Genomic DNA, 27,083 nt, shown 5'->3' on the forward strand with positions numbered 1-27,083 from the left:
GCGAGAACCGGGCAGTGCGGATTTCACTTGAGCGGATCCAAGCCTGGATGTACCCTGCACAGGAGCTCATGGTGACATGGGCAAAGCTTGCCTCTTGAAATGTTCAACCTGAAATGTTTTGATACCTAGATTGAGCAAGATGCGCAAGAACGAAGGGGATGATAACACAACAAGCCGGTTCTCCCATGCCTCAATGGCTTCAGGACCAGTAGCAGTGACATTGGACATGTTCGGCCTGGACTTCGAGGCGATCTGAACAACGACGTCATCTGCGCCGAGATTGTTAAACAAGTTGAGGGATTATTTTGGAAGGTACCTTCTGGGAAAAACTTGTCAGGGTGGGGACATTGGAAGCTTTCATCAATGGATAGCACTACTCCGTACACTATGGCTAAGCTGAGGAAAACACACGCCCCCAGGTACCATGCTTTTCATCTACATGATAGAGTTCACTACATCCAGAGTATTGTGGACAATCGAATTAGCAAGCCGAGCAGAGGGGAAAAAGAAGTATTTTTTTCTTCTTCTTTTGAAATATCCCAGTGTACATCTTCTATGCGATGGAGAAGTTAATAGAAATCAAATTACGCCATAGTCGCCGGGTGTGAATTTCACTATTGCCGGGGTTTAAGATTGGTGTACTTCGTACCCTGCGCACCTTCTTTTGTACTGTATCTGTTATTCAGCAGTCAAGATCGGCCAAGTCCTGGTTCCTAGGTAAACGTGCCGAACCCTGCGATTTACTCGTACAGCCTAGAGGTCCACACCTTACACTGTATTGCGACTGGGTGCCTGGGTGCTGCTGCTCTCTCCACACGCCGAAAGTAAAGTCGCTCATTCCGCCTTTAAAATTGACGCTTCCCTCTGTCAGTTGCGATTCCTTTCCCTTTCACCTCTACGCAGGCCCTCGACTAGCCCTTTCGTCCTCTCCTCTCAGTCGTTGGTTTTGTGTGAGACTCCTCCCCCATATTCATCTTTACACCTCGGTCGCCCTCACGACGACTCGCACCTAATATCCGGCCCTACTACCCTAATTAATTCGTCTTCTCTCATTCGCAGTGAGTAGAACTCAGTTTACTTCACGCGCCGCTATGGCCGAGTCAAACGCTGCCGCCGCGCCGGCCTTAAACACCAACATCGAGTCTGGCAAATTCGACGAGAAGGAGCGCCAACACGCCAATCCCGTTCCCACTAAAGACAAGACTGAAGAGGAGGACGAGGATGAAGACATCGACGCACTGATCGAAGATCTCGAATCCCAAGATGGACACGGTGGTGTCGACGAGGATGAAGAGGAGGAGACAACGCCTGGTGGTGGTCGTACCGTTCCCGAGGAGATGCTCCAAACGGACACCCGTGTCGGTTTGACTGACGCCGAAGTCACCAACCGTCGACGCAAGTTCGGCTTGAATCAGATGAAAGAGGAGAAGGGTAAGTCAACCATAACATGCAATTGTGTCGTGAGCTACCAGCTAACCTCATCTCTATAGAGAACATGATCCTCAAGTTCTTCTCGTACTTCGTTGGTCCTATCCAGTTCGTTATGGAGGCTGCTGCCGTCCTGGCTGCTGGTCTCGAGGATTGGGTCGATTTCGGTGTCATCTGCGGTCTCCTGCTCCTCAACGCTGCTGTTGGTTTCGTCCAAGAATTCCAGGCTGGTTCGATCGTGGACGAGTTGAAGAAGACTCTTGCTCTCAAGGCTGTCGTTCTCCGTGACGGAACTCTCAAGGAGATTGAGGCCCCTGAGGTCGTCCCCGGTGACATTCTCCAGATCGAGGAGGTTTGTATTTGCCACCCTTTGCTTATGGACCATCTTGCTGACCAGCCTTTCAGGGTACCATTATTCCTGCTGACGGTCGTATTGTGACCGACGATGCTTTCCTCCAGGTCGATCAATCTGCCATCACTGGTGAATCTCTTGCGGTCGACAAGCACAAGGGTGACCAATGCTTTGCTTCGTCCGCTGTCAAGCGTGGTGAGGCCTTCATGGTTGTTACTGCCACTGGTGACAACACATTCGTCGGTCGTGCTGCTGCTCTCGTCAACCAAGCCAACTCCGGAACTGGTCACTTCACCGAGGTGCTCAACGGCATTGGAACGGTGCTTTTGGTTCTCGTTATCCTGACCAACTTGGTTGTCTGGGTGTCCTCCTTTTACCGATCCAACCCCATCGTCACAATCCTCGAGTTCACTCTGGCCATCACCATTATCGGTGTCCCCGTCGGTCTCCCTGCTGTTGTCACCACCACCATGGCTGTCGGTGCCGCCTATCTCGCTCGCAAGAAGGCCATTGTCCAAAAGCTTTCCGCCATTGAGTCCCTCGCTGGTGTCGAAATTCTCTGCTCTGACAAGACCGGTACCTTGACCAAGAACAAGCTCTCTCTGGCTGAACCCTACACCGTCGCTGGTGTTGATCCCGAGGACCTCATGCTTACTGCCTGTCTCGCTGCTAGTCGCAAGAAGAAGGGTATTGATGCCATTGACAAGGCGTTCCTCAAGTCTCTCAAGTACTACCCCCGCGCCAAGAGTGTCTTGTCCAAGTACGTCGTTCAGGAGTTCTTCCCCTTCGACCCCGTCTCCAAGAAGGTTACCGCCATTGTCGTCTCTCCCCAGGGCGAGCGCATTACTTGTGTCAAAGGTGCTCCTCTCTTTGTTCTGAAGACGGTCGAGGAAGACCACCCGATCCCCGAGGAGGTTGACCAGGCCTACAAGAACAAGGTTGCTGAATTCGCTACCCGTGGTTTCCGCTCTCTCGGTGTCGCCCGCAAGCGTGACGGTGGCTCCTGGGAGATTCTCGGCATCATGCCTTGCTCCGACCCCCCTCGCCACGACACTGCCCGCACCATCAACGAAGCCAAGGGTCTCGGTCTCTCCATCAAGATGCTTACTGGTGACGCTGTCGGTATTGCTCGCGAAACCTCTCGTCAACTCGGTCTTGGTACCAACGTCTACAACGCTGAACGTCTCGGTCTCGGCGGCGGTGGTGACATGCCCGGTTCTGAAGTTTACGATTTCGTCGAGGCTGCCGATGGTTTCGCTGAAGTCTTCCCCCAACACAAGTACAATGTCGTCGAGATTCTGCAACAGCGTGGTTACCTCGTTGCCATGACTGGTGATGGTGTCAACGATGCCCCGTCCTTGAAGAAGGCTGACACTGGTATTGCTGTCGAAGGCGCTTCCGATGCTGCTCGATCTGCTGCCGACATTGTCTTCCTTGCTCCCGGTCTTGGTGCCATCATCGATGCTCTTAAGACTTCCCGCCAGATCTTCCACCGCATGTACGCTTACGTCGTCTATCGTATCGCCCTTTCGATCCATCTTGAGATCTACTTGGGTCTCTGGATCGCCATTCTGAACCGATCGCTGAACATTGAGCTTGTTGTATTCATCGCCATCTTTGCTGATGTTGCCACCCTGGCCATTGCTTACGACAACGCACCCTTCTCCAAGACCCCAGTCAAGTGGAACCTGCCCAAGCTTTGGGGAATGTCCGTCCTACTCGGTATTGTCCTCGCTGTCGGCACGTGGATTACTGTTACCACGATGTGTAAGTTTATGTTAGATCTCTCTTGACTGATAAGTACTGACAAGTGGTTGCAGACGCGAACGGTGACAATGGTGGTATCGTGCAGAACTTCGGTAACATGGACGAGGTGGTCTTCCTCGAGGTCTCACTCACTGAGAACTGGCTCATCTTCATTACCCGTGCCAATGGTCCCTTCTGGTCTTCCATGCCTTCGTGGCAACTCTCTGGCGCTATCCTGGTTGTCGACATTCTCGCCACCTGCTTCTGTATCTGGGGTTGGTTCCTTCCCGACAGCCAGCAGACTTCCATCGTTGCTGTCGTTCGTATCTGGATCTTCTCCTTCGGTGTCTTCTGCGTTATGGGTGGTGTCTACTACCTGCTCCAAGACAGCGTTGGTTTCGACAACATGATGCACGGCAAGTCGCCCAAGGGCAACCAGAAGCAACGCTCTCTGGAGGATTTCGGTAAGTTTTTGCGCGTTCTATTTCTGAAGGATGCCATGACTAACATGTTTCACAGTCGTTTCGCTCCAGCGCGTCTCCACCCAGCACGAGAAGTCCCAGTAGACTGCCCATGGCCGGGCGAGTGCAACGCCGAATTCTGGCCAGCACTTGGGAAAAAGAAATTCTTGACTGTCACATACTCTGGCATCTCGAGGTAACTTGATCTCACGAACGCCTTGGATGAGTGTGCATTATTCTTTTGCCTAGCATGTATGATGAGTCGGACGTGTACCCGGTTAATCGCCGGTTCATGATGAATCCTGGGGTATACCCAACCTACTAGTCTTCTACTTCACTGCATAGACCTAATACAAAAACGTAAAATAATTACTGCGATGTGAACATAGCCTCAGCTTTTTGGTCTCAACAATGGGTGATGTCGTTTGCTCAACGCTTTGTGATAAATGTATGCTAATTCCTACCCGTGTCCTTGAGATCTACAGTCTGCGGCAATTACATCGTGACTCGCATCTATTACGACTTAGGCTCGGACCCTTGCGCCTTGTTTCCTCGGTTCAATACGAAGCTCATTTATTTTTGTGTGGAAGAATCGAGAGAGCACCTACGGGCCACTATCGCACCATGGCCGCTGCATACACGTAGAGACCTGGCAACGGCGACGGGGAAACCAGTAGTCAGCGGGACTATCACAAGGTGGCTACTCAGGACTGGCCGGATAGCGCTTAGGCCCGGATAATATCGATCTTCTCAGGGGGACTTTGTTAGTAGGGTGAGAACTCACATAGTATTGTGGTGGACGTAACGCAGTCGCTAATAGAGCGAACCTACGTAGCAGCGTATGTATTTAGTCCAGCCATTAGGGCACGGTTTGACATACGGGAGCACTTGTAGAGGTACCGGGGGCTTCGAGCCTACGGCGTATTTAATAATAATCTTTTTGTGTGTTCGATTTACCACATGCGTATTTTCCTTCAAGGTAACTGCAACTAAATCTATTATCCACGAGAGTCGTCATAATAAGCTAGAGTACTATTAGGGAACGACAACATCCTTGCTGGTATCCAACTCCTCGTGACGTCTCAAGTCCATGGGCTTGGCTAGTAGCGGGATGACATATCTATGTAATAGGTTGTGTGACATTAGCAGCTCGTTGTTGACCAACTTCACGCAACCAGTAGAAATGACGCTGGGGACGTGATGTATAGTGTTGGATTGCAACTTACGGGTCGAACGTCTTCCAGTAAGGGTTCTCTAGGTGGTATTTCTGGCTCTATACGAGAAAACAAATGGTTTAGCTCAGTGCGGCAAGAGTAGTATACTATGCTACCAATAAACTCTAGGAGGTGTTCAACTGACCGACTCCTGCTCGAAGCGCTCGACGACGGTAAACGCGCGCGGGTCGTGCACGTCCTGCATGACAAACCAGTCGACCGTCTCCTTGTCGTTGCGGTAGACGCGGGCCGCCTCGATGAGCTTCAGGCGGAGCTTCTCGATGGACGTTGCGTCGTCCTTGGCGTACACTACAAAGTTGCAAACGAGGTTAGTATCGGGGGGAGCTAGGTAAGCCAATGGTCGGAGCAGAAACTCCTAGAGCAGCCTTCTCGGGGAGCAATGAGGGTTGGGGAAGTTGCATACTGTGAACGGTGAGTGTATACACCATCTTCGCGTTCACTGGGTAACTGCAATTGGGATGGACGAATATGCGGCACGAAGAACGATCTCGATCTAAGTGAGGGGCAGGGGGGGTTCCCAGGAGGCTTGCAAGCTTGGGGGAAGGGATACCAATAACGGGATTCCCAATAATCGATATACTGGGAAAATGAAAGAAAAGATGTATGAGAGTGTGTGTGGTTGCAGCCAATCCGCCAATCTCGTCAACCTGCCTGCAGAGCTCTTTTCGGGAAAAATTGCTGTGGATGAGGGGTAGGTTGAATGAGCTCTGGAGCACTCTGCCCTAGCTACTAGCTACAACTCTCGTCCCCTCGTGCTTTTACTGCGGGGTTGGCCTCCTCGTCATTGGGTCACAGATCTGGAGCTGAAACTTGGCGGGATGTTTGATGAGATGACTTGATGGCGTTGTGAGGAGTGCAGTGGCTTGCTTGGAATGATGAGCGCGAGCACAACTCTAGTTCAGCCATGGGGGGATGGGACGGGCATACCGTCTGGAAATGTAAATTAGACTGTGATAGAGATGACCTGCTGACTGTTGGAGCTACTGGTTGTGTACAAGTCATGTTCGCCAGGGTTGGCTTAGCTTGGACAGTTCTATAATACTCGACTACCCGGCAGATGACTAACCAAATAAACGGCGCAGCCAGATGGGAGAAATACGTGACGTTGCGGTAACTTACTATACTGGAATGTCCCGTCAACCCGTAGCACCCCAGCCTTCGTGGCGCGGTTTCTTGATTTCATTGTCGCTGGTTACTTATGTATAGCAACTGGGACCTGTATTCCAGTGACAGCATCAAGCATTTAGGGGTGGCAAGCCAGAGTGTAGTGGTGCCAAATTGTTGTGGGTCATCAAAGCAACGGGCGTTCTGCCCCGGACTTTCCGACTTGGAACGAGTTCTCATAAATTATTCTCCCGATGGCATCAAAGATCGTCAGGGTAGAACACTGTGGAGGGGATATTCTACTGCGGAAACTTATGTGAAAAGCCCATGTCTCATGGCTATGGTGGAAATACAGACTTGCTGGAGTCCAAGATGCGCAACTACGGAACTTCGCCCAAATTTCACCATCCGTCGTAGCTAAAACCTTTAAATAATTCAGCATCCTTTCGGCCTCTCTTGATGCACGTGATTTTGTAGGACGACAAATTGCGAAAACACCAGTCTATGCGCCTCTCTTGAAGCATCAAGCAAGCCCTTTGTTGTCCTGTTGCAGCAGCTCTCAGTGCTTGAAACCAGACAAAGACCTGGCGCCGGTCGCCCACCCGACGCCAACGCGGTCACGGAGACCTCCTGGTGGATGAGCGCCAAAATGGATATCCCAGGATACTATTACGGTAATCCATTCATTTACAGGCTTGGATTGAACACAGGGGTTCTAATTTGATTCCAGACCCTGAGAAGAAGCGGTACTTCAAAGTGGAGAACAGCAAAACCGCTCCAGCAGCGTCGACATGGTCAACTGACAAGGTCAAGAGACGCAAGCTTGAGGATGAAGAGGCTGCCGCCGCCCTACAACGCATGAAGCTGAATAAGGACCGCATTCGACGCTCGCAGGTGCTGCAAGAGCCTCTAGTTGGCGGCTTTCTGGCTCGCGAGTTCGGCTCCGTTGAAGTTGACGTGCGCCCTTCCGCATTTGCAAGGGAGCTACTGGAAAAGGGGTCAATGCCGCTGGCAGACTCGCGGTGGTGCTCGACTGGAAACGTGAAGCATCTGTGTGTGACTAGTGAGGATACGCATAGTGGACTTGGGGTTGCGTTTGCCAGTGAGTTCACTGCTCTAGATCTGGTAATCTGGCCGGTTCGAAATCCTGGGTCCTAACCCGCACGTAGCGCTGGACGAACTCAGTCTGATTTCAGCATACATACCAAGGGATAACAATGGGAGGTATGTGATGGTATTACCGATGGCTTCCCGGGACTATGATCTTGCTTACCGTTGTTCTAGGGTACATCGCCAACTCCTCGCCAACTACAGCGTCCCGCACAGTCCCCAGTTCGCCCCCTACCAAGAGCTGGTGGTCAACCAGATATCTGACGTCAAATACCACAAGCCCTCAGGCAAAGTATTCGTCCTGAGTCGACAACCAGATGCCGCAATATCCTTCTGGGACTTCAACCCCGTCGAGACAGACGGGCCTGATGGTCGCTTACCCAGCCCTCGATGGCTCTTGGGATGGAGTGGTACCGGCCATGGCGTGTTCATGAACCACCGCCTTTCCGGCCCGTCTGGCACCAACAACTACCAATCTAACACGGTTCACCCTAGCCCGGAATCCGCAACATCACTATGCATCATCGGCAGCAACCGCGGCATTTTGCACTGGCCCAAAGAACGAAGCATCACGTGGCTCGCCCCGACAGTTTCCCAGGGGCGTTTCAATTCCAGTCCCAAAGCATTCGGCGATATATTCGCCCTCGACTTCAAACAGGGGGACTCCAACATCCTATTTTCCGGTGGCCGCCCGGGCAAACTATTCATCGGCGACACGCGCTCATCATTCCAGGAGTGGCAATGCCTCAACCACGGCTACGCCATCTCTCACATCAGATCCCTAGACCACCACAATGTCCTTGTCGCCGGATTGAACAACACCATGGTAACTTACGACACCCGCATGATGAAGGACGACCCGCCCTCGTCCCTCTATAAGCCCCAAACGGTCCGCCCCGTCCTCCGCTTCCACGAGTACAAAAATAGCGCGCACATCAACACGGGGCTTGACTTCAATAAGGAGTCGGGACTCGTTGCTGCTGCCCATGACGACGGCAAGGTCGCCTTGTACTCGGTGAAGACGGGGCACAGACTGAGCTCGCCTGATATTGCCCAGATTCAGTCGAATCGTGGACCCATCCAGGCTATTCAGTTCCAGACTATGCCTAACGATGTGAACCCGACCTTGTTCGTGGGCGTACATAGTAACCTCAACGCGTACTCGTTTGGGGTTTGGGGCTTGAAGGACGACGCTTGAGCTGGAGCTGAAGCAACCGCGTTGATTCCTCAAAACACCTCCCACCAGCCTTCTTGTGGTCAAACATACCTTAGCCCCTGAAACGCTATCGCGTAATACGTTTGTACCAAAGCAGACAGCACACCTAGGTATAGCAACCAGATTACGTTTGTTTACTGCTTAAGTGTACCAACAAATTGTCGTCCCACCCCGTTCCACTACTGGGTGCGCGGCATAGTGTGTTATCCACTTGTCGGTTTTGGATGGCAAGCCATCAAATAGATGACGGGGAACAACAAGTAGCCAACCAATCAGCAGAGGACTACACGGAAGAAGAAAGTACCCTAAGTTGTTAGTAGTATATTGATAACCCGTTCCTTTACAGGAAACCATCAAATTGACAAATCGCAAGTCCTGGCTCACTGGCCCTTGAAAATTACGTCAGTTTGTGACGTGTATATATATGCAGTGAGACGCAGTGTGATATACGTACGCGCCAATATATGCTTCACAAGAAACCCCCCCTTTCCCCTATCGATAATAGTAATGAAGTAGCCCGGTAACCATAGGTAGATCCCCAGTCCATCCATCCACCCGTCTCCGTGCTCTTCCCATGCCAGCAATCACCCAGACTCGTCCCCTTTGGGCATTTTAACCCTATGTACCATATACACTATACAATGGAGTGTATACCTCATGTCCAAGCCATCTCCGCCAGTCAATACCAAACCTAATAGATCCAAATAGGTCACCCCCGCCGCCGGTGATGCGAGTGACACACCTATACGTAACCTCTATTTTTCATCTTTTCTATACGCCACCACCAACCTCCTCCTTTAACTCCAATAGCCGGATGCAAGAATTGCGAAGAAATCAACAGGAACCCCTCGGAATGACCCCAGTCAGTCTCCCCCTTCTCTTGCGCTTCATCAACATTTAGGGACGATTCAACAACTGATCCCTACAACCCCCCTCACTCCCCTTCCTCTGCTCATCAACCCCTGCCCTTATCCCCTCAAGCGAACTCCCATCCTTCTTCAAGTTATACGTCCCCTTCAGCTGGGGAAACATTTGATGAAACGCCTCGCCCAACGTCCAGTTCTCCAACCTCCTCAGATGTCTTTCAAACACGGGATTTATGATTAACTCATCCCCGTCAGGAATTTGCAACAATGTATCCGTAGGCTCATACGGCCAATTCAGACAAATCGTGCTCGTGAACGGAATGAAGAAGTTCTCAAACAGGTACTCCTTGGGATTATACCCCGTAGCAATCTTCTCGCGCATGCGGGGGAAGGGCAAATGGTCGATCCACGCTGGATGCGAGGTGTAGAACTGCACGGGTCGCGGTTGCACCCACGGGGGAAGCAGATTGTAGTTCTCCTGCGTGGGAGAGATTTGCCACCGCATGATGAGGAACATGATGTACAAGACGGCAATCTTCTCGGGCAGCGTGCAGATGCCTGGAAAGGTGACCAGGATGTCCGTGAAGATCTTGGATAAAGGGTGGGAGAAGGCGCTGTTGGCCGGGTTGAGGAGCGACGAGACGGAGGGGTAGCGCGGGCCAACGATTTCTTGCGTGGGGATGCCTTCGGCGGCGCGTTGGCGGCGTTCTGAAAGGAACTCGAGGAGGATATTGTCGAGGGTACAGGTGGGCGCGCAGTTCTTCAGGGGGGCGAGGTGGCTACCGATGCCGTCGGAGACGGAGGAGGATTCGAGGGCCCCGGGACGGGTGGAGGGGAAGGAGACGCCGTTCCAGTTGTGCCTCGTGGGGAGATGTTGGTAGTTGGCGGGGTCTTGGGCCCCGTTGCCGCCCGTCTGCATGCGGTTCACTCGCTGGGCAGACAAAGGGTCAAGTAGGAAGCCGAGTTTGAGGTGTTCGCCGGAGCCGAAGTCTAGGTTGTGTACTTGGTCTGATCGAAGCTGATTGATAATCTGGACCTGGTTCAAGCTCGGGCTAGCATGTATCGAGCTCGATGCGCTGTGTAGGCCGCCCTGATGCCATGCCGGATCGGCAGATGCAGATGCAGCGGGAGAAGCAACACATGATGGCGTGGAGACATTGTCAACGGAGGGGATAGCGTGCACTTGTTCTTCTTCTTCTTCTTTTTTTTTTGGTTGGGGAGGCGAGGCTGTGCAGAGCTTCAGTCAGCCACTTTGTCCCGCATCGGCAACCTGCAGAATAATGGAAGCTGTTGCTGACCTTGTGAAACACCGCCCACCCCTGATAGTAAAGGCTGGATTAAGGCTATGACCGAGGCTAGCCTGCTCCTGATGTCGGCATTCTCAGCTTCAACCGCCTCCTTGGCTCGTATGACGGACTGGAGGTCCTGGTAGGGCTTTTGCGAAGTCAGCTCGCGGATGCGCTGCTCCAGCGTCTCGATTTGGTTCTTGGTGCGCTCGCGGATAGCTCGTTGTGCTTCTCGGTCTGTGGATGGGTACCCAAGGTGGTCAGCATGGTTGTGACAGCAGCATCACTTTTGCATAATAACGTTGATGTGTTACCATTGGCTCGCTTCTTGGCCAGCTGCTCGGGTGTGAGATTCGCTACACCCCTCGAGCCCGCGCCAATGCGCCGCTTCTTATTCCTCTGGTCCTCGACACAGGTGGTGGCGGGAGCGGATGCATCCCGGCCGTCGACGTGGTGCGACGATGCGTTGGATTCCGCCGGAGAGTGTCCGTGGTCGTCCACGGATAGGCCTCGCTTGTGGAGACCGAGTCCACCGTGACCGACCGCGGTGGGCGAGTCGGCAGAGACGGGAGTGGAAGCGAAAGCGAGGGCTGGCTGTGACGAAGTTGAGGAAGGAGCGGCTGCCTGGTCATGCTGCAAATGGTCCTGTGACATCGAGGCCGAGGACGATGACCGCATTCTTTTTCCCGTGTGGCGAGGCGGCGCAGCCTACCCAAATCCGCTTCCCATATACCAAAAAAGGAAATAATATTGCACAAAATATTACACAACTCCCATTACAGCTTGTGGCAATTGGCTTCACCAACTGGTCCGCGTTATAACCCCATGACCACAGCGTAGCAGAAAGAGCCTATGAGGTACGAGCAAATGATTCATCCTATGTTGGTTGGGGAGACATTCATGAGTTGCTCGACAAGGTAGCTGCATCAACAGGCTTGGCGAAAATCCACACCCTGGCCTGGGCAAGCGCCGAAGGAGCCATTGATTAGTTATCCGAGGTCACTGTTGCCATCACAAGCATTTGTTTCCATCACGGTCCCATATTGTAAGTTGACAATTACGTTTGTTGTACATACAGCTCTAAATGTAATCCAACAACATCACTGTTGAGTTTGTACTATAGTACACCCTCGATTCGAGTGCAATTCAAACATTGTTTCGTCACATCCGTCTAACCTGTAACATTGGATAGCTCTTCGCTACCTATGTATGGATGGTATCAACATGGTCACTGAACAATACATTCATCGCTTGTGTAAACTCCGCATTAGCCATCGATGCCAGCCAGTATAGCTTCGTGCCACTCGTCCTTGGTCGACAGGCACAGCCCATGTCATCCCCCCTTTTCATCTCCTATGCCCAAGTCACCCTTCCGTGGCAATTAACAACTCCTAGTCTGAAGAGGCTCTCGCAAGAGCCTGGTGCAGGTGCGGCGGGAATCTGTACTTGAGCTGGCTTGTGTATGTCGTCAAGTCCATGCTAATCTGCTTGAGATTGTCACACATCATGCGCCGCGTGCCTTCGTTGCCGCTGTATTGCCCGCCCATGAGCCTCTCTCTTTGCTTCACGCAGCAAGTAATTGTCCACATCAACAGGTTCGGCACGTTGATGGCCACTGGTTGCGTTAAGCCAGAAAACTTGGATGCACAGTGCCGGATCTTGCTGGCATCGCCTTTGGCATCCAGCGGCAGGATGTCGAGTGCGCCGATTTTCTACACATCTTTAGCAGGTGACGTAACGCCGCGATCAAGAAGAAGAAAACTTACATCCAAGGTTTCGGGCCACTGTCCCGCCTCCACCATGCCCTTGATCTCGCTCATCTGCAGCAAGAGGTGACAGGCAATCCGGTTCTGCTCTTGAACGCTCGAATAAAACATGGCGTCTTTCTGGTACATCGACATCATCGTCCGAGCGAGGTCAACCGGGTCATCGATGGCCGCGAGACTGAGACTGCTTCCTAGTTGGGCATCGGCTTGCTTCCCCTCGGCTCGGGGTTTGACTGGCTGGAGTCGTACAGGATCGTGGCCGATGTCTATGGCAATAGCTTCGCTGAGAGCGCGGCTCACAATGGCGACAACGCTGTCGTAGTCTGCAGCCAAATGGTACAGTAGGACAGCGTCAGTAGTTCTCCCATTTTCATCAGCATACCTAGCTGCCTGCAAAGTGACAGCCATGACAAAGTCATCCTCTTTTCGGAGACCGATCAGTCGACCTCGTTCTTCAATCAGACCTGCAATGCGCTGTCCATCAGGCCGAATATCGCCAATCAGCTTGCTGAATTCTCGCGTCTCCAGAACCAGTTCACGCAGGGCAACATGACACAGCTCGGCTTGTTGTCGTCCAGTCTCACCGTCCAAATCCGCGTTGAGACAGATCAAGGCAAGGTAGTCCACGGCCGAAGCTACATCGGCGGCTCTGAAGTCTCTGGTGTAGTAGCCTAGCATCCGGCCAAAGCTAATTTGCGGCTGTGACCGGGTGTTGAAGGACAGCAACTCGTTTGGGTTAGACCAGGGATCGGAAGCCCGAAGCAGGCCATAGTACTCCAAGGCGATGGCGAAGTGAATAGCGTCGGCATACGCGAAGGGGTAAAGATAGGCGACGGCCTGCTCAAACATGCCGGCAAGGATTTGCAGGAAGAAATACATTCCAAAGGTACCATTGGTATCCTCGGCAGGAGACTTGGGGAAGTGCTTCAGACCTATCTCCCGAATGGTCTCCTGCAGGTTGCTTAGTGTATATGATTCGCCCGCAACCTCGGTGAGCCTGTCGTTCTCACGAGCGAGATTAAACTGAAGCCATATCCAATCATTGATGTCAGAGTTCAGCCCGTCCAGGTTGCGATTGCTGACTTCACAACGGCCAACGATCTTGTAGCACGCCATCCGGAATGGATCAATCGCGTCCGCTGAGGCATTGCGGATACGCTGATTGTACTCATTGTTACATCGCTCTTGAAGTTGGCGGCGCAGTCGCCTTTCATCGCTCGAAGCATACTCGAGAAGATACAATGGGAATGACCGATCAATATTGCGGAAAGTGGTTGCGTGTGTCTTGACGTACTCCGCTGCCTCAGCAACGTGTCCGGATCGCAAAAGATAATAGACGTTGGCCCAGAGATACTCCGTATCACTGCCTGGCTTGTCCGTTTGGAGGAACGTGTTGTCTGGTACGAGGTCCTTTCGTATGTTTCGTAATCGTACGTAAGCCTTGATTTTACTTACGACATCAGGACGCCCGCCAAGGTTTGCGTCTTGAGGGTGCTTTCTAATTAGAGACTCGGCATCTTGAAAGAACTTCTGTTCCAAGAACTGATTGGCGCCTTTCAGGATGGTTTTCCGCATCTCAACTGCGTTGGGCGAATTGCTCTGCAAATCCAGATAGAACTTGGTGAATTGACGCTCCTTTGCTGTGGCGTTGCGTGCGAAAGTGTCAGCTTCCAGGTTCTCCCCAACCATGGCCATGACGGCGTGGTAGGCGTCAACAAGATGTTGAGCGTGCCGGTCGCCAGACTGATTCTCAACCTCGCCAAGCTTATGAAGAAGCGGGAATGGCTTTTGCTCTAACCGGGCCTTGTTAAGTTCGCGCACTTGCTCCGCAAGCTTGCCCTGCTTCTCGCGCATGAATCGATCATCCATTGACACACCACCGACCGATGCAGATTTCCCAGTTTTGTCTTCAACATCGGTGAACTCGGACTGGTGGGAACCGATTTTGCTTGGTGTGCCGATGACCGACTTTTGAAGATTCGAACGGCCTAAAGTACTGGCTCGGTCCGCAGGAGCTGCCGACTTCGCATTCTTGGTCCTCCGCGACCGACCAAAACCTCCTAGGCTCTCCCTGCCGGGCATGCTAGCCCCGAGGTCGCCACCATCATCTCGGCCCTTGATGCCGAAGTGCTCGTAGATGCGCTTCCGTTGAGCCTCCCATTCCATTGTGATATTATCCTCGAGGAAGTTGTCAAAGTCTCGGACCGATCTCTCCAAGCCGTCGGCAATCATGCTGAGTGTAGTTTTTGCTTGTAAGTTGGCAAGGTAGGTTTCGACGTCAATCTCTGTGGTCCCAGCATTGGGGACAGGTCTTTCATGACGACCGGCTTGTATGTCGAAGAAGTTGAGGTCCCTCACTGCGGCTCCAGGGTCTACACCCGATGCGGCCAGCATATATTGAGCTCTGTTGCTCTGTAGAGGATCTTGTGCGCGCGGACCGAGCTTCCTAAGCTTCTGTCGTAGGTCACCCAAGCCCAACTGCAGACTAGGGAGGTCCTCGAGAGGAGTATCGCCATCCGCCTGCCTTTTACTTTTCGCCAATAGGCTGTCGAAGTATCCAGTTGTGGTACCTTGATTCGGCGCGTTCCCATTGGTAGCTGGGTTTGGGTTTGGTTGTTGCAAAGCGGAAGCACCAAAGAGGCTTGATGTTCCAGGCTTGTTGGTAGAGAGCCCCAAACCTCCGCCCGTTTGTGTTTGCTGCCCACCAAACAGAGACGGTTGTGCGGCGCCTCCCAGAATCGAGGTGGTCGGTTGGGCTTGTGTGGTGGTTGATGTTGCGCCGAAGAGACCGTTAGGCTTCGGTGCCGTTGAGCCTCCTAGAGAGCCAAAAAGGCCACCACCACCCGTGGAGGCTGGCATTGTCGTGGGCATCGGAGTTGCGGTGTTCGTTGAACCGAAAAGAGAGCCAGCGGGAGCGGTGCCAGAGCTTGCGGTGGCACCAAATGGCTTGCCCCCAAAGATAGACGACATCGCGATTTGCAACCAAGAGAAACTGCTACCAGGCCGTTGTCACTCAAATCGGATCAACCGTGGTGCATCTCTAAACTCCAGCTTTAGAAGCTTGGGGGACAAGGCTGAGAAAACAATCAAGGCGGATAAGTTTTAGCGGGTCTTGCTACCCGTGCACTCACCCGGCAACGAATGGTCTAGCCTAATAAAGCAATAAGCAGCATTAGAAGGCACAAGAGGGTAATGTCACGGTTTCCGGGTTCGAAGTTTTCCCTCCACACATCGCGCTGGGCAGATCGCGCCTAGGACCGTTGTCGCGCTTACGCAGGCTCAGCTCCGCCCGGTCGCGTTCAGTTGAGTGGGTGAGCGCGTTTATGCTTGTGTATTCACTATGAGAATAAACACAAGTATGCGGTGATAATGTAGACAAGCAGTGATAAACGTGTATCACGTTGGGCACATACTATGGTAAGCACGGCGGTTTCAACAAAATATAGTGCCGCAGCCATACAGCCACGGGCACATAGACTCCTCAGACTAACTCCCTTATACCGCTCAGACCGCGATCCTGTTCAGCTTCTCCAACAAAGCTCAGCAGTAATAAACTCAAATCGGGGGTATCGGCGCGCTATTCTTCGTGATTATAGCAAGCCTATCCATCAGGAGAGCTCCCAAGTAGCTCTGCTTAACGCGTTACAGGGCTGTATTAAAGGACACAAGTCCCTTTAAGATTAGCTTCCTCCACTGAGACACCTTAATTAACAATTTTATGACTAGTGAAGCGGAAAAGAAAGACAACCCTTCTTAGGCTTCGTTCTTGATCGACCTTGACCTTTTCATTAATGAACAACGAGAAGGTCCCTCAGGCGCAAAGGTGAATATTGGCACAAGGGCACTTATGACCATCGGGGTCCTTCTCGGCGAGCTGCACTCTTTTATGCACTATCTGGAGTTGTTCTTCTGGGTCCTCTTTGTGCCATGTATCCACTACGATGGCCCAGGTAAGGACGTCGGTTAAACTGAGTTTGAGAGCTGAAATTATGAGGAAGACAGAAGCTGGCTGGTTGATTCCAAGAAGGGCGTAATTGATGACGAAGGAGATTTTGTCAAAATTGCAGAAGAGAACTTCACGCCATATCACCAACCTTTGATCCCATGGATTAACAGACTGAGAAGGAAGGCATTCCTTAACAATGAGAAGTGGAAGAAGGCAAATCCAGAGCTGTACAATTCGTTGGAGGAATTCCTTCATGAAGCTCAGAAGGACCCAAAGTAGGTGTATAGCAGGGTCAGGGAATTCGAGTCCCTGATGTCACTCCTAGGAGTCTTGCTTCATTGGATGATTGCTGCTAAGCGTCACTGACTAGATGGCTGTGTTCGACCGGCATTGCGTGAAGCACTAACTACACCCGTGTCCTAGGGTACGATAAAGCGTTTCGGTCCGTAATTTGTTACCTTCGCGATATCCAGTCCCTGTCGAATATTTTTAAGAATATTGTCATCCGTATTGTGTACGCGAACTGTCTCGTGATAATATACCGAGCCACATACTCATATGTTGCGTCACGGAATAAGTTACCTTCATCTTCTCGGTCCGTATATTACCACAAGTCCTTAACAACAAGAGGTGTATATACCTCGAGATACGCTTTTCAGCATACCGTTGCCCAACCTACTACGCACCGCAGCCATATCATCAGTTTGTTAATTATAAGACATTTTTCCGCCTGTCCCATGTAACTACGATAACGCGCTAGTTACCCGATATCTTAGTAGGGTCGAACCCAAGCTGCTCCTCGTTCATCCAGAGAAAGCTAAGGATCGGGGACACGAACTTCAGCCTATCTGTGTTAATATCGAATCCTTCCGATACAATCAAGCGGATAGAGTTCCCATATCCCCATGAGAGATTCCTAGAGTGTAAAGCCTGGGATAAACCGTCGGGAATCTTAAACGGTGAGCACTTCTCTTGCATATCTCTTAATATCGAGTCATACCTTTAAAGACATGCCGGCTTATACGTTATTCCTAAGCTCTCCAGGAATAAGGATCTGCGACCAGTGCATCTAGAGTCCTTAGTAGCTTTAGGGTATTCACGAAGCTAACAACCAGCTTACGCTCCGCTGTGGAACCCTTAATCGACTTATTGGATTATACCAACGTTATTTTTCTTGGAAAAAAGTGTATCGGCCGCCTCTTTGTTGCGCATTTGTATATGAAGTGAATACTGGTAACAGGGTATCCAAAGTGACTTGGTGTGCGCTTTCGAAAAACTATTTGTGATAGAAAAGGCGGATACCTCCGTATGGAAAGGGGGAGCAGCTCTCTTGATATCATTCCAACAGTGAAGGATGCTTCTGTCGTTGGTAGATACCATGATGGCTCTGCGTTTCGCCTGAACCCCGCTGCGAGACGACTTCAATGGCAGGCCTCTCTGCTTCTGTTCCCCGAGCGCAACCAATCTCTCTTATAAAATCCTCTGAGTGGCAACTGTCCAACACATCATCTTGACCCCTATGCTTCCACAATCGCTTCCTCATTGGGAGGCGCAGGCTCATTACAGCGCATAAGATCTGGCTTCTTGGACTTGGGACATCGGAAAATCTGCCTTGCTCGCGATCCGACAAGCTCGATGTAGACCTTTGAGCTAGTCTGGCTTGGGACTAGTAGGATCTTGGGCCAGTACAGAGTTCAATCAACAAACAGTGTGGCATTCAGATGAGTATGGTATATACGTAGTACGTTTTACCAGTACGGTAACGAAGCAGTACAGCTTCGACTGGTGCAGATTCTGGCCAGTACGTTCTGTTACTGAACCGGGCTCTCCAACCGAAGCTGGACTAGTACCGGTTCAGACTGGACAAAAGCGTACTGGTTCGAAATACGAATTTCGACCAACATGGATCTCTACCACCGCAGATTTCTACCATTACGGGACGTAATTAACAAGCCAAAGTCCGGATGTTCCGTAAGATAAGTAGTTTGGAGTCTAAAGATCTTTCCAATCGGATAAAGCCGAGCTATAAATGATATATTTTCATTAGCTCTTGTAGTACTGTTGTCTACGTGTTTAGGACTGAGGATATCTACACTGAATAAGCATGAGTATCCGTTATATATGATCTTTTTACATAAAGCAATATTACGAATGCCGGCTCCGTTGCACTTGTGCTGGCTTACCGTTTATTACAACGAGCTCTGCATCATGCTCAAATTAAAAGCGGAGCAGCTCAAGTTTGCCCCCATACTAATCAGTGGGGTAAACTGGATGAGTTGAATTCATCCATTACCATCTTCAGCCTGCGATTTCAAGGATGCCAGAGGATTGTGATAAGGGACAAAGCAACCCCTTCTTAGAGGCTTTATGCAAGGGTGGAGTCTTCGTCAGACATGTCCATATTGTCTATTCGGTATGAACTTCTTGGTGTTCTCAACAGACAAAAGACCTGGCTGCTGTGAGACTGCCGGGGCATTAGAAGAGAGAGACTGGCAGCTCAAGTACCTACTTTGGAGTTCATATAGGTGGTAATGGCCCGCGCGAACCCTGTCACCGATCAATGCAGTGTCAAGAGACAGAGATGGTACTGCTGGGGCTGGATTGCGCAATGAGAGACGGATACCTTGTTTTTACTAGTTCGGGAGGTAAAAAGCTCTCAGAGATGAACTTTGAGTTTGTGTTTGACAATGATGCAATTATCTCCCAACGTGCAGCAAGGCTGGGCTTTGGGCATCCGGGACCATCGCGCATACGAACACATGTATTTGTATGCGCTTCCTATTTGTCCTGGCCATGGCTGCCGAAACATCGCCAAATTCAACATGTTCACCCAATCTATCAATCATCAGAGCTCGACACGTTTTGAGGCGATTTAAAAGCGCCTTAAGTGAATTAATTCGACATATTCATCCAATTGCCTGAAAGGTAGCCAGAGGGTCTAACGTTTCATGTGCATTCCACAACTGGATGGCTCCCCGAATTTCTTATTGGCCCTGACGCATATCTGGCTCAGCCTCGGGTGTGAACAAGTCACAGCTTTCTTAAGGCGACATTTAAAGCTCTCTTCTTCTAGCAGTCGCACTCATGCCCAAACCACGGCTTTGGGAGACCCAAGATGGCTGAAACTGAACCCAAGAAGAGATTTTGGAGTGGTTTATTCCGATCAGCAAGTAAAAATGTTCAAGGCGGCAAACTAGTAAGCATGCGCCAAGTGAAGTAGCTGAGTTCTCAAGAAATCGTCGCTGATATATGATTTTCAGTCCAAGGAGCAACCGCGGAGGGCCAGCGAAGGAGATGTAACGTCGAGTCGGCAGACGAATGATGATGGGTCCCAAAGTTCCCGGCGCCGGCCACGACGCTCCAATCCCGGAACCGCAAAGGGCAAGGGCCGAGAAGATCCAAGTAGCCACACCTACGAACCAACGGCGCTCTCGGAATGGCCACCATTGGGGTTTTCTAGCCAAGAGGAGCTGTCGCTGGGCCGTGCCATGGAGCTCATCTCTCGAGGCGTCCCGGCTTTTAAAGGTCATCAACGCCCGATACCCCACCGTTCTGACCACTATTATTCCTTGTATGCCACGGCAGCGGGCAATAGGGGCGACGACACTGATGTCGCTAACCAGCATGATGCAATGACACAACTGACAACACTACAAATCTACGGGGCCGGTCCACCCGCATACCCCTGGCAGACGCTGGAACAGCCAAGCCTCGCCTTTGGCTACGGTGCCCGGCCTGGGACTGTCACGTTGAACCACTGGGCCAGTCTATCGAGCGAAATTCCGCCCATGATCGAGCTTCGAGATTCTGGCATGATATCCCGGGACGTCGACTTGGTCCAGATCTTCGAACGCCTTAAGGAACTAGAAGGGGGGTTAGAAGATGACAACGAGGACTTGATGTATCGCAACTTGTACAAGCGCCTGTTGAAGGATCCAGACAGGCCGTTTAGTCCACACAAGACGATGGATAAGCAAATCACCGACCTGATCATGGTTCTCTCTCGGCCAGACTGGATTGATTTCACCATTCCAAAGCACCAAATTGTCACGAGATTCATATTCGACACCGGCCGCGCAAGTCACGAGCAATACCTCAAATTTTTCCATCAGTTACTTCTGAGTCTTGAGTTGGACTTGCGCATCAACTCAAATCTCCACGACGATTGGGCTAAGGAGAAGCTCATGGGACAAATACCGCCACGTATCCAATGGAATCTTGCTGTTGCTCGACGATGGCGGGGCAATGTCCGTATCGAGGCGTACGGCAAAACGGCCGACCAAGTGCGGCTCCGGTTCAAGCTAAGGAAACGCCAAATCAAGATGTTGAAACGGTTTGCGCAGATGATGAAGTGGCCCAACTTGAATCAGACGCTCGAGGCACTGAAGCAAAGAGAAGCAGAGGGCAGCCTACTCGACGTCAGTTCCCATACAATGGCATTCTTCAGTGGTATTGTTCTGCCAGGAGTAGGTGTGCTTCCACAAACCTTCCTTTGTGCAAATCGCTGACCTTGACAAGCCGGTTTTCCCCTTTCTGATCATGAACACTCTCGTTGACATCGATCCGGACAAAGCTACGGACAACCTAGCCTTGCTAACACATCTAAACCCCATGTGCGGGTTTCAATATCGTAACAGCTACACCTACTGGAGTCGTGCCAGCATCGTTGGCAAAGTTCTTGCCCCAACTTGCAAAGAGGTCGCTGGATGGATTGGGCCGGCTCGACCCACGGTTGACCTGGGTCGCTCTCAAATCGCTCGCATTCGATCACGCAAGCCCCGGCACCACATCACACCAGAAGATGTGGCTTCGATGAGCGAACGGAGCGACCCCCTGGGTCCACCATCAGAAGTGTACCCCGTGAAAGAATACGAGCTCCTCACGCCGGATACCGACGACCTCGTAGACACCGTCCGGATAGAGATGCTCAATTTGACAAATGTCCCGGGCCGCCATTCAGACATAGGACCGAAATGGTTCGATGCCTCGATTCAGTTCGCCATTGACGGCGTTTCGTGGCCGCTCCGCCTTATGCATGACGTATCGTTCATCAGTGCATGGCCCTGCTCTGATGGTCCGCATCCGTTATTCTTCGACTACGTCTATACGCCCGTCAAGGCTGATAAGGTGGTCAACATTCGAGACTGGGGCCGTCCTATTGGTGAGCGGAGCACCCAGTCGCTGGCAACTCTGGTGGGGAGTGGCGGGCCCGCGAAGCCCGTTGATGTGGACGATGACGACGCGGAGAGAGTGCTTGTTGTGGAGGCATTTGGGGTACGGGATAATGAGGTTCTGGCGAGGGCTTGGGTAAGAATCTGCAATTCATTACGTGATCTGACATATATACTAATTCCAATGACAGTGCTCACACTGGGGTTTCAGCGCGGTTGTCGCAGACGTACGGAAGACTTGGTAAGTGGTATTCAACCTAGTACATGGCACCGGGTTGCTAACCTCGAGCAGCATGGCATGCGCTATACGCGAGGCGTACGCAGCGACCTTGACGGTGGTAATATTAGTGGAGGACCATAAACGAGATCGTACCCATGAGTGAGTAACAAGACACGGGTGCCCTGGACCACATGAGACATGATACATGATTTACTGCATGGGATGGAAGCGCTGGCGTATGAGGGACAACGGGGTATCGGTAAGGGATTTTGCGCATCTGAAAGGCTGATGTGCAGGTGTTACGCTGAGTTGGCCGTGAATTGGGAATGTGAAGTTTGGCTCGTGGTTCGTGTTTGTGACTTCTCTTTTATAGCAGGCGTGGTTCAAATACCCAGGTCACTATTACGTTTGCGTAGGTCCAGATACTGCGTAAAACTGCGATTAGGCATTCCGTGTTTGTAGAAACCACGACACTAACCACGAAACGGACTTGGACTATGGGTATGAATCAATCGCGGACCGTAGAGTAATTCGATCAAGCAACACCACGCGAATTCTTGCACAGGAAACACATGCACCTGGGAAGTCTGTTGGACGATGTTATGCTTGCGCACAGCAAATCCCAACGTCACGACACAAGGCTTATAAAGAGTCCGAAAGTAGGCTCGTAGATAACAACCAAGTGAACGGTTCCTTCCCCAGTTCGGCTAGGTGGTCGAAAAGGTTTTAGGGGGCAAGCATGCATCGTACCCAACTTATGTGTTCCGGCCGACTACAGCTTTGGAATTTGTCGGTCAATCATCGTGCCACAACGCGCTTTTATCATTCATGCAGCTGCAGCAAGGTAAGCCAGTTGGCAGCTCAGCCCAGACTCCTTGGCTTTGCTGTTCACGCTCAACTTTTCACGATATTGGGCTGGACTGGTGGCTCCGGGGGAGGCTGGTCGGAGTCAAATCGGAGTCGTAAGCGGTCGGAGCCAGCGGAGCATGTTCACTTGGAAAAAAAAAAAGTGTGGTATAAGGTGGGTGAGATGACATGCCAGAGACGAAAAGTGGTGGGTTGAAGGCGTCTCCTAAACAGGTCACGATGTTCAGATCCCAGGGCTCAGCAGCTTTGAGTGACCAACAAGCAGGTGCTGTTGGGAAGAGAGAGGCCGGAAGCTACGGCGTCAATAGGCATCAAGTCTATACAGCGGGGGGGGGCGGCGGGGGCAGATTGGACTTGATCGTCACACTTACGAACTAGCTAAATTGTGGCCACGAGCTCAACTTTGGTTTACCCTTCTTTTGCAGAAGCACTTCGAGGTGATGGCCAGTTCTTATAATAGTCTCAAGAAACTATTAATTCCAGGAACAGAAAATCTGAGTTCTGACAGCTCATCTTCCTCCTAGATTGTTGAATCCCCAAAGTTGTTGTTACTCCGTAGTATAACCCTAGAGCTCATCTTGGTCGGTGAGCTACCCCCGCTGTTGATACCCCACCATGTCCCATCTCAGTCCCTGGCAATGACTATCAAGAGAGTGGGGGTGGGGTTCCGATTGACGTAGGAGGGACAAATCATTGCATGTTTCTGCATAGTTCTTTCTAATCCATGAGGTAAAGCAGCTGCAAGAAAACCCTGAAGCCCGATGTTCGTAACGACTGAATACCCTTGGCTGCTCAGTTTGCTTTCCCCCCCCGTGCTCTCATGATATCTTAGAGATATACCCCAATTGGTCAACTGCAATAATAGTCCTGGTTCAACGAGTCACACCCGTGCTACTCGTTCGCTTACTCACCTTCCTCCTCAACCGTTGAGCTTGGTGTCATATCGGGAATTCGACAATGGAGTATGTACGAGCGTGGTGATCGACCCGTGTTTTCGTGAGAGCTGAATCTCGTTGGTCAGCTTGGCTTGACTTGGAATTCACGGCTGACTGGAGGATTTTCTCCCTGATTTAGTACTCGCAATGTTATTCACGTTGAAAACAACGTATGTCTCTCTCCACTACTTTAAGCACCTACCCTAGGACAAAGCACCACCCACCTTCACGATAACGAACATCATCGCGGATCAACATGGCAACTGGCACACTGGCAACCGTTAACACCGTAATTCAGGACCACTATGTTGGTATCGACGTAGGTACGGGTTCGGCACGAGCCTGCCTCATCGATGCAACGGGTGACATCAAGGCGCTCGCTTCTGAGCCCATCAAGCTGTGGCAGCCCCAAACGGGATACTATGTATGTGATAACCGAGACACTCTATATTCGCCGTGTTTTTCTATTTTGGCAAAGCAGGCTGACTTTTTCAATAGGAGCAATCGACCACAGACATCTGGCACTGCATCTGCTCGTGCGTTCACAAGGTTGTCCTTCAGTCCAACATCGATCCCAGCACCATCAAGGGCATTGGATTTGATGCCACCTGCTCTCTGTCCGTATTCTCTCACGACACCGACGAACCCGTCCCCGTGACCGGCCCCAACTTTGAAGATGATGGTAATGCCCGCAACGTCATTCTGTGGCTGGACCACCGACCCATCGAGGAGACGGACAAGATCAATGCCACAGGTCACAACCTGCTGCGCTATGTCGGAGGAAAGATGAGCATTGAGATGGAGATCCCCAAGGTTTTGTGGCTGAAGAACAACATGCCCCCCGAGCTGTTCGACCGCTGTAAGTTTTACGACTTGGCAGATGCCCTCACCCACATGGCCACCGGCAACGAGACTCGAAGCTTCTGCAGCACTGTCTGCAAGCAGGGCTTTGTCCCCGTTGGTGTTGACGGAAGTGTCAAAGGTTGGCAAGAAGACTTCTACGAGACCATTGGCCTGGGAGACCTAGTCAAGGACGACTTCAAGCGAATGGGAGGCGTCAATGGCGTGGTGAGCCTCTTCCCTCAACCATGTGGATGAAGGCTAACTCGAATTTCTAGAACGGCAAGTACATGAGTGCTGGTGAACTGGTCGGTCATTTGTCCGAGAAAGCCAGTCGCGAGCTCGGTATTCCTGCTGGAATTGCCGTTGGCAGCGGTGTCATTGACGCCTATGCAGGCTGGATCGGCACGGTCGGTGCCAAGGTCGACACAGAGTACGGTCAATCCGACGCTACTCACGCCGCGAACGACATGTCCCAGGCCTTCACTCGTCTGGCCGCAGTTGCAGGCACTTCGACTTGTCACCTAGCCATGTCCGAGAAGCCCGTCTTCGTCAATGGTGTCTGGGGTCCCTACAGAGATGTACTTCTTCCCAACTTCTGGATGGCTGAGGGAGGTCAATCTGCCACTGGTGAGCTCCTAAGGCATGTCATCGAGACGCACCCGGCGCACGGTAATGTCGTGCCACTGGCAGAGGCGATGCACATGAACATCTACGAGTACCTCAACGTCCATCTTGCGGAATTGGCGGAGAAGACTAGTGCGCCCGCCATCTCGTACTTATGCCGCCATTTCTTCTTCTACGGTGATCTGTGGGGCAACCGCTCTCCGGTTGCCGACCCTAACATGAAGGGTGCCGTCATTGGTCTGAGCTCAGATTCCAGTGTTGACGGTCTAGCACTTTACTACTACGCAACCATGGAGTTCATAGCGTTGCAGACCCGGCAGATTATCGACGTCATGAACAAGTCTGGCCACTCTATTTCGACCATCTTCATGTCGGGATCCCAGTGCCAGAACGAGCTTCTCATGAACCTGATCGCAACCATATGCGACATGCCCGTCTTGATTCCCCGATATGTGCATGCTGCAGTTGTACACGGAGCCGCTATGCTGGGCGCCAAGGCAGCCAGCGCTGACGAGGAAGGCAAGACGGAGAATTTGTGGACCATTATGGACCGCATGAGCAAGCCTGGTCGCCTGGTCAAGCCCGGTATGGACAAGGGCGAGAAGAAGATGTTTGACGCCAAGTACGAGGTCTTCCTGGACCAGTGCCGAACGCAGCAGGAGTACCGCAAGAAGATTGACGAGGCCACGGGTCCTTGGATCGAGGAGTTTGGCAACTAAATCTGGCTGGCTTGACCACAATGACACCAGGTTGTGATTCAAGTGTTTTCAGATGGCCACGGACATGACCTTTGGCAAGCCTGGAGTTTGAGGGGAGTTTACATAGAAAGTGGCTCCGTCTGCCACAAAATAAACTGGTTGCGTTCTGGCTTTCGAGTAGATTAGCTACAGATAGAGCGTTTTTCCCGCTACTGCTGATGCAGAGCCCGAGCCGCAAAGTTGATAGTAATCCACCAATTGAGACGATATACTGCTTTGCGCATAGCGTCCCTTATTCCACGTGCTATGAGCCGAGCCAAATGGCCGCGCAAAATGTGTCAATAACAAACGGGTTATGAAACGGCGAGTTCTCAAGGCTGCGAGCAGGAAACCAGAGAGATGAATTCAAGAGGTCACTGTGTTACAAGCTTGTAGTATCTCCAGATAGCCTGCGCCAAATCTAAAAGCAGTGGCAGTAACACAGAACATACCTTAGATTCAATATTTTCTCTGTAGTCCCACGACCTGATCCTGCGAGATCGAACTCGTTGAGCCGCATTATACAGGAATGAAGCTTGGCTACTAATACCCCCCTATTGCCCCTACAGAATAGTATGTTTGTAAACTGCTCGCAACTGCGTTATCAGGTAGAAGCAAGCGTTTCCCTGTCGATTCGCTAGTAAGATACACAACAGAAGCTTCTGAAGTATATCTTGGTTGCCAAAAAGGCGCTTGAGACCGAAATGTCAAAACCGTAGTCTGAAGTCTCGTGTCGAACGTGTCGATACCTGGGGCTTTCCTCAGCCGGCTGGCTGGTGATGACGTGGTCCTACAAGCCTGCCTATTCTTGTTCGAGCTTATGCTCAGGACTCCATACGCCTCTCTCATGAGTAACCGCCTCACGTGGTGGGCATCTTGGCCTTGTGCTTGGAGTGAAAACTGCTTCGTGGAAGGAAATGGCGCATAGCCTCGTGGCAAGTCTCGTTTTACGGTATCTTATATCAAGAGTGCAGAATAGGTAGACCTTATCGAATGATGTAAAACTCGTCATAGTGTGACTGTGTTGGTGCTAAACGATTTCCCCGTAATAGATGCCATCATCCGTGCATTGTCAGTTAGCATAGCTTCGGGCTGGGTTCAAGCTGGTCTTCATAGACCAGAATCACCTTCGCACATCAAATGAAGTTGCGTAGAGTTTTGAGACTGATG

The 27,083-nt window shown here is 51.5% G+C and overlaps 7 protein-coding genes across 7 annotated transcripts; 4 read left to right on the forward strand and 3 right to left on the reverse strand.

The window, feature by feature from the left end:
• The first annotated feature begins 885 nt into the window (after positions 1-885).
• BCR38DRAFT_433885 (proton Atpase) lies at positions 886-4,367 on the forward strand. Its single transcript, XM_040860278.1, has 5 exons — positions 886-1,431; positions 1,491-1,780; positions 1,834-3,547; positions 3,601-3,990; positions 4,046-4,367. Exons 1-5 carry the CDS (start codon positions 1,092-1,094, stop codon positions 4,090-4,092), a joined length of 2,781 nt encoding a protein of 926 aa, XP_040715469.1. The 5' UTR covers positions 886-1,091; the 3' UTR covers positions 4,093-4,367.
• A 655-nt stretch (positions 4,368-5,022) lies between these two features.
• On the reverse strand, positions 5,023-5,650 carry BCR38DRAFT_457857 (uncharacterized protein; the record flags this gene model as incomplete). Its single annotated transcript, XM_040862084.1, has 4 exons — positions 5,023-5,107; positions 5,214-5,260; positions 5,347-5,510; positions 5,626-5,650. The coding sequence occupies 4 exons, from the start codon at positions 5,648-5,650 to the stop codon at positions 5,023-5,025; spliced, it is 321 nt and encodes a 106-aa protein (XP_040715470.1).
• A 1,205-nt stretch (positions 5,651-6,855) lies between these two features.
• BCR38DRAFT_205761 (uncharacterized protein) lies at positions 6,856-8,714 on the forward strand. The gene is made up of 4 exons (XM_040854122.1): positions 6,856-7,000; positions 7,057-7,428; positions 7,496-7,550; positions 7,611-8,714. The coding sequence occupies exons 1-4, from the start codon at positions 6,964-6,966 to the stop codon at positions 8,632-8,634; spliced, it is 1,488 nt and encodes a 495-aa protein (XP_040715471.1). The 5' UTR covers positions 6,856-6,963; the 3' UTR covers positions 8,635-8,714.
• Positions 8,715-9,648: 934 nt separating this feature from the next.
• BCR38DRAFT_324244 (uncharacterized protein) lies at positions 9,649-11,284 on the reverse strand (the record flags this gene model as incomplete). The annotated part of the gene is made up of 3 exons (XM_040854800.1): positions 9,649-10,755; positions 10,836-11,041; positions 11,119-11,284. Coding segments are annotated over 3 exons (1,479 nt in total), but the record flags the coding sequence as incomplete, so codon positions are not given.
• A 911-nt stretch (positions 11,285-12,195) lies between these two features.
• Positions 12,196-15,441, reverse strand: BCR38DRAFT_343800 (Nup93/Nic96-domain-containing protein; the record flags this gene model as incomplete). The annotated part of the gene is made up of 2 exons (XM_040856064.1): positions 12,196-12,516; positions 12,571-15,441. The coding sequence occupies 2 exons, from the start codon at positions 15,439-15,441 to the stop codon at positions 12,196-12,198; spliced, it is 3,192 nt and encodes a 1,063-aa protein (XP_040715473.1).
• Positions 15,442-19,631: 4,190 nt separating this feature from the next.
• On the forward strand, positions 19,632-22,070 carry BCR38DRAFT_485200 (uncharacterized protein; the record flags this gene model as incomplete). Its single annotated transcript, XM_040863847.1, has 5 exons — positions 19,632-19,712; positions 19,777-20,982; positions 21,035-21,823; positions 21,879-21,928; positions 21,980-22,070. The coding sequence occupies 5 exons, from the start codon at positions 19,632-19,634 to the stop codon at positions 22,068-22,070; spliced, it is 2,217 nt and encodes a 738-aa protein (XP_040715474.1).
• Positions 22,071-23,965: 1,895 nt separating this feature from the next.
• On the forward strand, positions 23,966-25,895 carry BCR38DRAFT_485201 (FGGY-family pentulose kinase; the record flags this gene model as incomplete). The annotated part of the gene is made up of 3 exons (XM_040863848.1): positions 23,966-24,133; positions 24,208-24,777; positions 24,828-25,895. The coding sequence occupies 3 exons, from the start codon at positions 23,966-23,968 to the stop codon at positions 25,893-25,895; spliced, it is 1,806 nt and encodes a 601-aa protein (XP_040715475.1).
• Between the last annotated feature and the right edge of the window lie 1,188 nt (positions 25,896-27,083).

The sequence above is a fragment of the Pseudomassariella vexata genome (genome assembly GCF_002105095.1).
Source record: "Pseudomassariella vexata strain CBS 129021 chromosome Unknown BCR38scaffold_7, whole genome shotgun sequence".
NCBI lineage: Eukaryota > Fungi > Ascomycota > Sordariomycetes > Amphisphaeriales > Pseudomassariaceae > Pseudomassariella > Pseudomassariella vexata.

Bases quoted from the DNA above. Each gene is read 5' to 3' on its own strand.
- BCR38DRAFT_205761 (XM_040854122.1), top strand. From the start codon at position 6,964: ATGAGCGCCAAAATGGATATCCCAGGATACTATTACG. The intron at 7,001-7,056 runs GTAATCCATTCA...ATTTGATTCCAG, and splicing joins TATCCCAGGATACTATTACG to ACCCTGAGAAGAAGCGGTAC. The intron at 7,551-7,610 runs GTATGTGATGGT...CCGTTGTTCTAG, and splicing joins CCAAGGGATAACAATGGGAG to GGTACATCGCCAACTCCTCG.
- BCR38DRAFT_433885 (XM_040860278.1), top strand. From the start codon at position 1,092: ATGGCCGAGTCAAACGCTGCCGCCGCGCCGGCCTTAAACACCAACATC. The intron at 1,432-1,490 runs GTAAGTCAACCA...TCATCTCTATAG, and splicing joins TCAGATGAAAGAGGAGAAGG to AGAACATGATCCTCAAGTTC. The intron at 3,548-3,600 runs GTAAGTTTATGT...AAGTGGTTGCAG, and splicing joins GATTACTGTTACCACGATGT to ACGCGAACGGTGACAATGGT.